Raw genomic sequence first — 14030 nt, 5'->3', positions numbered from 1 at the left:
TGTTCATCTATATCTGTATCAGTCTTCAGTATTTAGTATTCAGTATTTGTATTGAGTATTGAAAAAAAAAACAATAATAAGAAAATGTTATTGTGATGTTGAAGGTTGGTTGACGAAAGACCCAAATGCAGAGGCGACGGTAGCTTGTTTGTGAAGAATGATTGAATGAGAAAATTATTAAAACACCTACAAAAACCAGGGAGCACAAGGAGCCAGAGCCAAAACAAAACAAACAAAAAAGAAACAGGAATCCAAGGGAAAAATGACAGCAGTGAAAAAAAAAGAGCTGACAGGAGGAACCAGCAAGGAGTGACTGAGAAATTACTGGGAGGTTGAACGCTGAAACAATGGACCTGGACTGATTAGCTAAATGATTGTAGGTGTGATGAGAAAGAGCAGGCAGACCGAGGAGAGGGAGAGAGAGAAAGTGGCACAGCAGGCGAGGGGAGCACAGGGGAGTAGGAAATGAATCTAACAGTAAAGCAAACAAAATATATAATAAAACTAAAGTAGCTAAGAAGAACAAGACACGAGAAATAAACAAGATAAACTAGAATCGCTAAGAAAGGATTGAATAAAAGACAACAGGAACAAGACTGATCTAACCAAAATAAGAAACTAACAAGAATAATGAAAATAAAATCAAAATACAAAACAACCTAAAATTCTAACAGTTACAGAGATATTATTGTAATTAGAAATCCCCTTTTGTTATATTTTTCTGCAGCAGGAACAATTGTTACTTTTGTCTTTTTAAATTAAACCTGTTAGGACATACTATTTATTTTAATTCTTTTAAATAATAGGATACCAAATATTTTACTCAGGATTGCAATACTCAGGGCCAAAATACAACACCGTGACAATCACATACTGACTCATACCTACTTGTTATTGAGTCTCTAATTTTTTACATTACTGAAAGTGTTTTTCTCTCATGAATCTATAACAAGCAACTGGTTGTCTTTGATAACAAATCGTAATACAGTCAGAGCAAATGTTTCCCAAACAAATTAATCACATGCCAATGTTCCCCTAAAAAGCATTGACCCCTCTGGTTAAGAGGAGCATCACACAATTTTTATCAGTTAATGACTGTGCACACATTCATGAAACCAGGCAGGAAAAGAGCAGTTACAAGACAGAACGCACCCTGCATGTACACAAAGACACACACGCACACCCAGGTGTTCCTCTCTAAACCCATCCACTCAGTAACTCAGAAATGACCTAGTTAGTTCCCATGACAACAAATCCCAACACAAAAAAGCGGTCAGAAGAATGAATCTTTGGCTGCTGCTGACGTATGTGAGCATCGGGTGAGCTTAATGAGTGTACCTTAAAAAAAAAAAAACAACAGCTTTGTTTCACAGAGCTTCACAAGATCTGGGAACTACACTACTATGAGCGTAACCTGATCATTGTTAGGGAGTGCATTCTAATGAACTGAATAGAAAAACTCCAGGGGAACTGACAACAGAGCCCCTTACTGTGCAAACTTATTTACAATTAAAGGAAAAAGTGGTTTTCTTCCTGGTCGTGGAACACTGGACCAGCTCTACACCCTCAGCAGGGTCCTGGAGGGTGCATGGGAGTTCGCCCAACCAGTCTACATGTGTTTTGTGGACTTGGAGAAGGCGTTCGACCGTGTCCCTAGGGTGGCTATGTGGGGGGTTCTCCGGGAGTATGGGGTACCGGGCCCTTTGATACGGGCTGTCAGGTCTCTGTATGGCCGGTGTCAGAGTTTGGTCCGCATTGCCGGCAGTAAATCGGGCTCGTTTCCGGTGAGAGTTGAACTCCGCTAAGGCTGCCCTATGTCACCGATTCTGTTCATTACTTTCATGGACAAAATTTCTAGGTGCAGCCGAGGTGTTGCACCTAGAAAAGCATAGGATCGCATCTCTGCTTTTTGCGGATGATGTGGTCCTGTTGGCTTCATCAGATCGTGATCTGCAACTCTCACTGGAGCGGTTTGCGGCCGAGTGTGAAGGGCCGGGATGAGGCTCAATGCCTCCAAATCCGAGGCCATGGTCTTGAGCCAGAAAAGGGTAGAGTGCCTTCTCCGGGTCAGGGGGGTCATCCTGCCTCAAGTGGAGGAGTTTAACTATCTGGGGATCTTGTTCACGAATGAGGGAAGAAGGGAGCGGGAGATCGACAGGCGGATTGGGGCAGCGTCTGCCGTGAAGCGGGCGCTGTACTGGTCCGTCGTGGTGAAGAGAGAGCTGAGTCAAAAAGCGAAGCTCTCGATTTACCGGTCGATCTACGTTCCCACCCTCATCTATGGTCATGAGCTTTGGGTCATGACCGAAAGAACGAGATCACGGATACAAGCGGCCGAAATGGGTTTCCTCAGCAGAGTGGCTGGGCTCTCCCTTAGAGATAGGGAGAAAAGCTCGGTCATCCGGGAGGGACTCAGAGTAGAGCCGCTGCTCCTCCACGTCGAGAGGAGCCAGTTGAGGTGGCTCGGGCATCTGGTAAGGATGTCTCCTCGATGCCTCCCTGGTGAGGTGTTCCGGGCACGTCCCACCGGGAGGAGACCTCGGGGAAGACCCAGGACATGCTGGAGGGACTATGTCTCTCGGCTGGCCTGGGTACGCCTTGGGATTCCCCCGGAGGAGCTGGAAGAGAGGGAAGTCTGGGCCTCCCTTCTGAAGCTGCTGCCCCCACGACCCGACCCCGGATGAAGCGGAAGAAAATGGATGGATGGATGGAAAAAGTTGAGTTAGTTCTGTTTTTTGCTGTCAAGTAGATGCTAAATTAAGTTTATACTCTTCGAATTTCAACTTTCACCTTAAAATGAAGATAAATTTAAGTATGGTGCATATTAGCAACATTGGGCATAACAGGGCAAAAACACAATAAGACAAATGTGCTGCTATTTCTCAAATCGGGCTTTGAAATTAACCTCTGTACAATCATTAAGTGAACTTGATCACAGTTTTTTTTTAATACGGTTTAAAAATGCAAAATTTCAACAAGATGTAGTTCACACTTTGATCACTAGATGGCAACAAAGTGTGGCAAGTTTTGGTATTTGTGGGCTCCAGAAGCTGCTTGCAGTAAATCTCCAAAGTCTGCATGGAGTCATGGTAGAAGTAAGATTTTCAGAACGATTTGGGTTGACAATAGTACAGATTTTACACTGTAATAAAAAATGTCTCTATGCCAGAAAAAATTTGATATCTGAGCTGAAAATGTGTATGTTCTAATTACTATGTAAACTTAAAAGTCATTATTATGTCATTTAAGAACAAGAACCTTTAAATGGAAAGTTTAATGTTGAATGCCAGAAAGTAAAAAAAAAGAAAAAGTTAAATGTTTTTTTGTAACAAAAATCAACCTTAAAACTGACTGAAATTGTCACTTCCCCACAACAATTGGTTACCATCTTGACATGATAAAACATGATCAAACAATATGTCCTTTCACTGAAATGACTCACCCCAAACAGCGAGACACTTGACTGCTCAAATCAGCAGTCAATGAAAGAATCTCAAGTCCCCTTAGTGACAACACCAGCTGTCCTCTATTCCCAGAGAGTAATGAGGGTGGACCAGAATCTAAAGCAGCCAAACAGATTCGGCCATTGTTAATGTTCCTTCTTGGACTTGTTCCTTCTTTTCTACAGGCACATTCCAAAAGCATCTTTATTTAAACAATCAGACTACAGGGTGGTTTACTCTCAAATACAATGTGATAATATCCCTTTAGGCTCCGCATACCCTACTGTAGATGGGCATCTTACAGTATTTTTTAATTCAAGTGGTAAAATCAAAGAATGATAACCGAATCATATAATTCTAATAGTCTTACAGCATGTACACCCTATACATGCTGTATACGAGGGTACACAGAGAAAAACAATGGCAGAAACCATGTTCACACTGAATTGTACATGACCAGAGCAATGGTCTAAGCATGCAGTGTTAAAAAACAAAATTACACAATGCGTTCCAGCAAAGCAACGTCTATTTTAGAAGTAACTTCTCACAAATCAGTTGGTTCTAGTCCACTTTCTACTTTTGCTGCCCCTAAGAGATACTGTACCATAAATGAGAGAGATGTCAGACAGGATTTTTAGTCTAGGTGCAGAGCTTCTGTGTGAACGTCTGGTTAGGTTAAGCACCTTGATGAAGATCCATCCCTTTTATCCTGGTCTTCCTGCACATTTCCTCTCTCATTGCCAGTGCACACTCTTTGCTCCTACTGTGCTCATGCTGGAATATTAGACATGCAGAGATGGTTGGGTTCTGTTATACACATCGTTCCTAATAACAGCAGCTGCAATTATGGGAAGATTTCACATCTAAAGTAAATGTTTGCACCATTCTTAAGAGTTGATTCATATCAGCGGGCAGAAGAGATGAGCAGTAACAGACTAGGGAGGATGAGGGAAGCCTAGTATGGCGGGTATAATGATGCTGCTAATTCATGGAAATGTTCCTGAGGATGGAGAACAGAGGGGTAGGGGGAAGTAGATGCGATTTGATCATCACAATATCCACAACTTGGCAAAAATGCAACTTAATGTTTGCTGCGGGACTTCTGGTTGTGTGTGTGTGTGTGTGTATGGAGCATTGAGACAAAAGCAAGCATGTATTCCAGGCAGAACGAAACAATGCGTTCCAGAAAGCAAGCAGAGACCGAGAGCACCTACCTTCATGCTGTGTCCGTGCAGGTTTCTCTGATTCTCTTCACATTAACCGAGGAAAAAAACAAACCTACGTTGCATTAACTGAAGAAACCCTCTTAAAAGCAGGAGGTTCAGATCGGGATCTGCTCGGGATAACTGTGTTCTTTTTGTGTGAACGCGCAGACTGTTACGTCCTCTCCTCCTCATCAAGGAAGCAGCCTCACGTTGAGCCGAAATCCGAACCCGACTCGTAAAGATACCCGAACCCAAAGCAAAGAATTTAACTGCAGTTTTTCCAGATTTCCAGTCATCGCACTGTGATTGTTTTGGGTAAAGATGGTAGGAAAGCAAAGAAAGATGCTCAGAGGATGAGGATGTGAGCAGGTCCCTCCGCTCTTGTTGCCTACGGAAGCCTGCGTGGCCGGGATTTTCTTTCGCCTTTTTTTTATTTTTTTAACAATGCTTAAATTCTTTAACCCACTTCTGAAAACCACGCTTTCAATTAAATAGATCTAAAGCAACTTTAGAACATAAAAGTAACTAATAAAAGAGAAGATAAATGGAACATTTTGGCCACTATGTAAAATGTTATGCATTTCAATACGCATGTTGAAAACACAAAGCAAACACTGCAAATCTGCGTGAACGCACAAACATTATTAGCAGGTACATTGAAGCTGGTCACATTTGAGTTGAAAAAATAAATAAATACATCCTGTAAGAAACCTGTTTAAGGACAGAATGATCATAAACATACAGCCAATTGAAAAGCATAATTGCTTTAGAAAAGTCAAAGTCTTGACTTAAACCCAACTCAATAAAAATATTTGACTCAATCTAAATTAGATTGAGAATTAGACTGAGAGCTAGTTGAAAAGTCAACAGAGAATCTCAATGTAACATGACTGAGCTTCAGCTATTTAAGAAAAATGTTGTTTAGAAAAATTTGATAACTCAAGAATAGCAGCTATAACTTCAGTGAAAGTTCTACTAAGAAGCAGAACACGTGTACAAATTATGAATGGGGTATGGGAATGAATAGAGTACTGTACATATTTCAAAAAGACCAGTGCGTTTTTTTTTATGATAAACAAAATATTTATAATGTATTATGCAAATTAATGTACATTAGTTTTGAGCAGACCAAGTTACGGTCTTTGTCACCATCTAGTGGTGATGCACAAATACAGTTCAAACCTCACAGAGCATAAACCAGAGATGAAGACACTTCATCTCTGGTTTATAAAACCATGACGTAAAAGATAAAACAAAAGGTCAGAAATCTTGATCAAACCATTTATTTATTTATTTTCTCCAACATTTATGAAGCCAGAAGGAAAATTTGATTTTGATTGGATCATCCACAATGTCAAAAACGATTAGCTATTTTTCTGATCACCATCACATCATCACAGTGCATACACAGTACCGTTTACAGTTACTAAAAACCCGGGTCATTACAGTCCTTGTTTTTAAATGAAAAATATTCTTTCAAGCATGGCAATTAGGCCGAACTTTTTATTTTCCTAACTATGCCTTTCTTATGTATGATTCAATGCTTGCACTCACAAAGTGAGTGGAATAATGAATGACTTCATACGGTGAGAAATGAACTGATCTGTAATCTGTGGATTTTATTTATTTTTTTCCTTTTTCATGCGACTGCACACTAAATTAAAAATCCCTGAAAGGCTACAAACTACCCAGATTTATTAACATAAATGGAGAAGTCAAAGCGTTAATAAACGCTATACGTTGTGACGTATCCAGGGGCCTAACATCGTTTTTACTTCGTTTTCTAAACATGTGCATCCATCAGTTTCACACATCTTAAGGAATGTTAGTAATAGCCTGGTAAGCAAAGAGCAGTAAATGCAGATTTAGCCGACTGCAGCAAAGTAGTCAAATATTACCATTCAAATGAGGACGGAAACATGCTAAGAAAAAGTGTCTGAAGTGTTACATTTCACAGCCCGACGTATCAGACAAACAGATTCAAATTCTTGGTGAAACCAATTGCTTACTGAACACGTTCCTGCTACTTAGTTACAGCAGACAATAATGGATTCAAGAAAAACTTGAATCCAATCATAACGTTGATGATACATTTTGAACAAAGTGACTCAAATGATTTCTTTTAGTTTTTTGCAACATTTATGCTCAGTTGGCTTGTAATCATTAGACGGGCCTAACAAGAGCAAGGACTGAAGAGAGAAAAAAATCCCCAGGTACATAGAGAATTGCTGCTGTGATTCATATGTTGCACAATTACAACTTTAGAACAATACTTTCAATTTAATCCTAATAAATGTTCAATAACTATTCAAAGGCAGGAAAAACCTGTAGAATGACCCAACTTCTAAATTGAAAAGACCGGATACAAAAACAAAGAAAGAGGCAGACCAGGCCACAAACACAATGACAAACATCCTCATGCTTCACAGGAAGAAAGAACATAAAGTAAAAATCACATGTCCAGCATACACACACACACACGCACACACACACACACACACACAGCATTTTCAATACTCCAGAGTAATTTTTAACCATCGTTCAAATAAGAGTGGTGTGCAAGATTATTCAAGAAAACCTCTTGAAAAACCAAAACCTCACAGCTGAAGGCTACAGATTGCTTCCATAACTCAGGAAGTTTAATTGTTAGTATCACCCAGTGAGTACAGAAGTGGAAATGAAAAATGTAGAAGAAAATCAACATTGTTCCCCTTTTTCAGTTTCTTATCCAACAGTCATGCTTCCCAACAATCATCCCACTCTTACACGAATGATGGTTAAAAACAATACAGAGCGAATATAGACATTTAAATAATTTACGATGTATGTACACAATAATCCATCTTATTTTTCAGGAGTTTCCTCGTCTTCTCAGGATGTGAGCGCATCTTCTAATTACCCATCTTTACTTTAGAGGTCTGAAGGGGGAAAAAAAAATGCTTTTAGAGGGATCTTATAGCAGCTACAGGTGATCAGCAGGAAGTATTGTTTAGGAGTCTGGTTTACCTGCAGAATTGCTACGATGACACCAAACAGGCCAATTGCGCTGCCAAAAATTTCCACAATAAGAATCTTCACAAAGAGGCTGGCGTTCTGGGCGTCTGCCAAAGCTGCTCCGCTGCCCACGATGCCCACACAGATCCCACAGAAAAGGTTGGAAAAGCCCACAGTGAGGCCAGCTCCGAACATGGAGTAACCTAACCGTGAAGGGGATGAAATAAATCACAGGATCAATATACACAGAGGAACTATCATGAAAACTACATGAAATTAGAGGGAGAAAAAAAACCCTCCTTAAATAACTGCATTGATCAGGTGCAGTTTTATGCTTAGGGCTCTATTAAAAGCACTTTGCTGGTTTCTGCCCTTTTACAGTTCAGTTACTTTGAGCCCATTTTCTCACCAGCTTGGTAATTTTGTGCTCCGATGGTCTCAGGGGTTGTGCCACTGAAATTCTATAAGATGAAAAGAGACTCTTTTTAGAGACAATAACTTATCTTCGTTCTGCTGTTTCAACCATATTTCAGTTCTATAGTAGTTCACAGGTTAGGCTTTGTTCTATGCTTGCATTGTACCCTGTCTAGCACTACTTTCATTCTCTGTAATTTTATTTAAAACAAGACTTTGTGTAGGCAACAGTTTATCCGTTACCTCAGCCATGTTGCTGATAACAATTGCCATGATGATCCCATAAATGGCAACAGCTTCACAGAAGATAATGCTGCAAAGAAAAAAGGACAACAAAAGTAACAATGAGACATTAGAAATGAAGAAATCCCATCAATATATCTAGTGTCTAGATGCACATTACTAAATGTGCATCTAAATATACTAAATCATCAAAAATATTTCAGTAATTAAATTCAAAATGGTGATTCTTTTGATGACTGCGACAAACAAAGAAACGCACATTTTTTTTTTCCTTTTTAGGAATTCCATACTATGTAAGACCAATAATAACTGTTACGCAACCAGGTTACACAATGAGGTCGAGGACTGCTGACTCGACAGTAGTCCAGCAGACGATCATTGACATCCTTGACAAGGAGGTCAGACCACAAAAGGTGACCGCTAAAGAAGCCGGCGGCTCACAGCGTGCTGTAGCCACACATAGTAAAGCAAAGGTGAGTACACGGGAAAAAAAAGTGAAGTGGAAAGCAGCCACCAAGAAATTTAAGAGGACTTTATGCTTCCCTCTGCTGAAAAGCTTCATGGAGGTGTTGATTTCATTTTCCAGCAGGACTTCAACTTTAACAGAGCTTTGTGCCGCTGCACTGAAGCAGCAAAACACACCAAAGGAGCCCTGACAAACTTTTCAGAGAATCTATTTTACACACCTTTTCAACAGGCAGACCTTTTGGTGTTAAATGTTCCCTTTATATTAATCTTTATATTGTAATATCATATTTTCAGAAAAAAAAAAAAAAGACAACTGAGTTTTTAGAATGAACTGAAATTCAGGACTGAAATATAATGCATCGTATAAGTTTGACCTTCCGAGTTATATCGCTGAAATAAGTTGACTGTTCAATAATAATCTAGTGTAGCAAGACGAACTAGTCGGGTTATTTTTATTATTTTTAATAGCAGAGCAAATGTGCCTACCTGACCAAATTTTTGGTTTTGATTCTTGGAGCCTTGACTCCTCCACCAATGATGCTTGAACCAGTGATGTAGATCCCCCTGGAGATTGAGCCAAAACAGGAATTCAGTTAAAAATGAAAGAAGATAAGAAAAGTGAAAAAGAGTCATAGTCAAAAATTAACTGCTAGCATATATAACTGAAGGTTTCTATAAACCCAAAATATCTGTAATGGTTGTTATGGTCACTTATGCGCACTATTTGTTGGGCCAGCACTTGACTGTATTCGGTGAGTAATTTGTAGCTAAACAGACGACATGTTATTTTTTGGCAGTCAGGGAAATATTTGTTTTTCATCCAATTTAGATCTGTGTTCAGTCAGACATTATCTTTTAGATGTCTTCCCTCATTATGTGGCTGATATTAAAAATACATTTATTATGTGTAAATGGCCTGAAAAAACAAGTTGCCAACAGTAAGTCACTTAAAATTATTAAATACATTTTTTCCCAATTATATTGATGCTAAAATGCCCAACCTTAAACTGCACCGTAACTTTACTGCTTTACGATTGATTTTTGGATTATATCTCCATCAGTTACATGGAGACTGTATTGGATAAAGGACATATTTTACAGTCCAGTGCAGCTTTTCTCTGATCATCTCCATTTTTCCATAAGTTTCAATAATAAATATGTATGCGTTTTTAATCAAATATCATGACCGTTTGCATTTATGAACAGAGAATTTCTAGATGGCGTAATTATTCAAATGTGCCAAACAGTAAATGTGCAGAGATCTGCAGGCTTTGACTATAGTTTTAATGGTGAGTTGAAGTTTAACAGATCAGTTCCGTCAATGTTTATGATTTTGCTCATCTTAACTCAGTTTGTTTGTTGTGCCATTTGCAAGATCCATTTTAAAATGATGTAAAACTGACTGGGCAGCTATGATTTCTGATTAAATGTTAATGTGTTCTGGCTTATGTTCCTAAAGTTCCTATGGCTTTAGAAACTTAATATTTATAGCATAATTTAAAATTCTCGCATTATTGATTATGGGTTTTGAAGGTCATTTTTTTCCCAAATTAATAAAAGATTACATATGAATAAAAACAGTAGGAAATTATATCAAAATTTGTAATACTCTGGATTTGCAAGCGTCAATGTTAGGTGGAAAATTTCTATCCAAAGAAAGCTTTACTTTAAACTTTCAATGGTTGGTAACTTTACAGAGGAGAAAAAAAAGTGACTTCTATACACTATAAATTGCGTTTTTAAATGATTTCTGCTGCTTTTCTTGTTCTCACCAAGCTGCTCCCACCACAGACAGAGAGATGGCCAAACCGATGCCCAGATTGGCCCACATAAAAGGAGACGTCTCAGTCAGAAACCTGTAGGGACAAAAGTAGACTTTAAAATTACGATACTTTTGTGAGAAGGCATCTCAACTTTTAGGGAAGTTTAAAGAATAATTTATTCTGTCCTATGAGGCAAAAGACTTCTTGTATCATTGACTGATGATTGATGCATTTCAAAGGAGATCGCAGGCGATCTGCGTGGCACTTACACAAATAGCTTATTTAATTTTACAAATTGTAAACATTTGTGTGCAAAGTAAAAACACAGCAGCTCACTTTCTAACAGAACTAGAGATGATCTGCTCCTAGAACACCAATGTTCACCAGTCCTAAAATCCACATGGTTCTTTGCTGTGCTTTAGGGAAAAAGCTCAAAGCATCCAAATAAAAAGCATAACAATCGCGCCAGTACTCACCATGCCACATCAAAGCGGAATCCAAGGTCAAATATGGTATAACATATACCTGTGAGAAGAAAATAATCATTTTAAACTGTGGCACTGCTTAAGCAAGACATATCCAATCACTGTTTGATTAAAGGTGGCATTTGCTTTGACAGCTCTTTACTAGCTTTCTTCTGCTCCAGCTCTAAATACAAAATACCTCAGGAGTCAAACTCAAAAGGGATTGTTTTACTCATACATCATATGTTTTAGAAAAAGATATTCTGGAATCAGCTGATATGGGGTTTAGCTTGAAAATGTAACACACAGCTCCAACCATGAGTTCATTTGATTTAAAAGATAGTTTATGAAACCTGCCATCAGTTTCTGAAAACTCAAAAATGGCTGATCTGATTTTCAAGACTCTTAATGATCACAAACCAACTCACAGGTGCATCTTAATGAATAATGAAAAAAAAAACTACTAAAGGATTTTACAAAAATTAAAAAAAATAAAAATAAAGAAAATTGTGGACCACACTTAGCATCTTTTTCATGAAATTGGCTTCTTTAAATTCTCTGCAGGAGAACGCTCCTGCCCACAGCCATCAGAATTTACAACAACTCTTTGAAGAACCTTGGTAATAGTTACATTTAACTTTCCTCTGGGAAAATATTTTTGAACTGAATTACATTAATATTATTGAGAAGTTATTTTATTTTAGTCATTCAATTCAAAAGCAAACTTTAATTTTAGGTATATATTAAACATTTCTCTTCATTTTGGATAACTTTGGTGGCTGTTGAAAGACAGACTCCAGTCGCAGTCCGAATTTTGTGAATTGTCCCTAAATTCTTGAATGAGCTTTGCTTTACAATCCTTTCAACATTGGAGTTATCCTAAATTAATTTAGCCACTTTTTTCTACTATGTGATCCCTTTCCATTTATATTGTTGGACACATTATATTGTGAACCGCCAACCTCTCTAGCAGTGAATTTCTATGGATTACTCTCCTTATGGAGGTTGTCAACAACTGCCTGCTGGACAGTGCAGCCATTGTCATAATTTTATAACAAATAATGGTAAGAAATAACATGTCTGAATTAAAAATGCCTATAATTAGTTTTATGTGATATAATTTTCCTAGAAGCAAAATGTTTTATTGATTTTCTTAAATGTAAGGCAGAAACAAATCATGTAAGGCAGAAACAAATCAACAGAAAAGCACTTGTAAAAGTTAATTTTGTGTAAAATTAGGATACAATTGATTAGATTCAGTTTTTCCAGATAAATTACTTAAATGAACTACAAAGCTATATTCTCATTTACTGAGATGCATCTACATAGGATACTGCTCTCCAAAATTAGAATACTTAAGAAAATCCTACACGAACGACAGTAGGATTCTTCTACAGATAGCATGTCATTTGTGAAACCTGTTTAACTTGGAAAAACTTAAGTAGTAACTATACGGTTTTTATGAGGTCTGAGACCAGACGGCATGAGTTCCAGCTGAGATCCTTGAAGACTATCATTTCTGCGATGGCTCACACTCATGTGAAACAGTTCCAGTTCCTGTTTTATTTTATTTTCATTATACATTCTGTTGCAAACCAAGACAAGCTAACTTGCTAACGTTAGCTTACCAAATAAATTAAAAATATTTTAAAAAGCAGCTCGGCTATTCTAAATAAACCTAAAGTACGAAAAGTTTTAGAGAAGCTACCATATAGCTTAACATGTTCTGTCAAAATGAATCTCTCACTTGAATTTTTCTGACAAGCTAGCTTTTCACTGCTAACATTTAAGTAGCTAGATGCTACATTAGCTGGTAACTTGTCTTTAAAAAGAAATACATAAGAATGCACACTGGTTTCAAAAATAGGATTTGCTTTGGCGTCTAACTGTTACCACGAACAAAAACAGTTTCAATAATTAAAATAACCATTCTAGTACTAGCTAGTCAAAAAAAAGCCGCAAACCTAGCTAGCCCCAAGAAGTAGCCAGGTCCCACAGAGGGCTGCTAATCTAAAAATACTAATCATGTAAGACGGTGTCAACTATTGACTGAAAAGCATGAGATACACTCGGTTTCATTCATTAGTTCAACTACTACGAATTTATTTTAAAAGCGTTGCAAGCTTACCAACGATTAGTATTGTACTCCAGAAGGCCAAAGTGACCCCCGTGTAAAGAATGGCGTGTCCGTTCATCATCCACTCTAACAGCATCTATCTGACCGTCTAAACTGCAGAAGCAGCAACTTAATCTTGGCTCTAATTTAAAAGCCGACGCAAAAAAAGCAAAGAGAACAATTTAATTCTGATTTTCCAAACGGCGTCTGACACTAGAGGAGGAAGAGCATCAAAAGGAGAAGCTGGCGATATCAGCTGATCCCGCATGTGACCGAGAACTGAATGGCTGCGTTCGAATTCGTTTTTATTTTTTGCAGCGTTCTAGGAAAAGTAGAAATAAACACAAAAGCTTACTCTAATACATATTTATCTCCCAAATATTATATTGATTTAGAACCATTTTGATCTTTAACACAGTTCAGAACAATTAAGAAAGTAAATAAGAAAACCAAACTTGTCTTCAAAGGCTGCATCCAATACCAAAGTAAGTCGCGCAATTCTTATGGTGTCCACCAGATGTCACTGTTGTAACGCCCACAAAATCGGAGACGTGATCAGAGTGACTTTGGATTGCATCCCCCTAATCCTCACCTTTAAACATCCATACATGATTAGACAATAAATGCTAAATGCGCTGGAAAAAAACATAGACAATAACCACACTTTACAAATATCTGAAAAATCCGGTTAATGTAGAAGCTAGATTCATTTTTATTATTATCTGGAAACTGTTACTGATTTATTTTTATTGCCTTAACAATCTGTAGCATCGTATGCTCTCTGTGAGAGTTACACACCTGAATATACAGTAGTCAGTATAGATAGTACTCCATTAAAAAAATCTGATCAGCCAGCTAAGAGGCTCATGGTAAACCTGGATGAGCTGCACAGATTCATAGTTCAACTGTGAGAATTGGTC

General features: G+C 38.0%; 2 protein-coding genes across 4 annotated transcripts in view; both read right to left on the bottom strand.

The window, feature by feature from the left end:
* Nucleotides 1-5102, bottom strand: part of b4galt2 (UDP-Gal:betaGlcNAc beta 1,4- galactosyltransferase, polypeptide 2) — a 178324-nt gene extending 173222 nt beyond the window's left edge. For all 3 annotated transcript variants that reach the window (XR_014084330.1, XM_081598501.1, XM_081598500.1), the window contains exon 1: nucleotides 4658-5102. The gene's annotated coding sequence lies outside the window, so the exon portion shown is untranslated. The remainder of the gene's footprint in view (nucleotides 1-4657) is intronic.
* Nucleotides 5103-5915: 813 nt separating this feature from the next.
* Nucleotides 5916-13392, bottom strand: atp6v0b (ATPase H+ transporting V0 subunit b). The gene is made up of 8 exons (XM_008434532.3): nucleotides 13123-13392; nucleotides 11007-11055; nucleotides 10540-10623; nucleotides 9254-9331; nucleotides 8300-8369; nucleotides 8052-8103; nucleotides 7655-7845; nucleotides 5916-7566 (listed from the first exon to the last, which is right to left on the bottom strand). The coding sequence occupies exons 1-8, from the start codon at nucleotides 13205-13207 to the stop codon at nucleotides 7540-7542; spliced, it is 636 nt and encodes a 211-aa protein (XP_008432754.1). The 5' UTR covers nucleotides 13208-13392; the 3' UTR covers nucleotides 5916-7539.
* Nucleotides 13393-14030: the final 638 nt, after the last annotated feature.

This window comes from Poecilia reticulata, chromosome 17, assembly GCF_904066995.2.
Source record: "Poecilia reticulata chromosome 17, P_reticulata-male-v2, whole genome shotgun sequence".
Taxonomy (NCBI): Eukaryota; Metazoa; Chordata; class Actinopteri; order Cyprinodontiformes; family Poeciliidae; genus Poecilia; species Poecilia reticulata.
The sequence above is the reverse complement of the archived record's forward strand: the minus strand, read 5'-3'. Positions and strand labels throughout refer to the sequence as shown.

Excerpts from the sequence above, each read along its gene's own strand:
- atp6v0b (XM_008434532.3), bottom strand. The coding sequence starts at position 13,207 with ATGCTGTTAGAGTGGATGATGAACGGACACGCCATTCTTTACACGGGG. Across the intron at positions 8,370-9,253 it reads AAAACCAAAAATTTGGTCAG|CATTATCTTCTGTGAAGCTG; the intron begins GTAGGCACATTT and ends TTTTCTTTGCAG. Across the intron at positions 7,846-8,051 it reads AGCACAAAATTACCAAGCTG|GTTACTCCATGTTCGGAGCT; the intron begins GTGAGAAAATGG and ends CTTCACGGTTAG.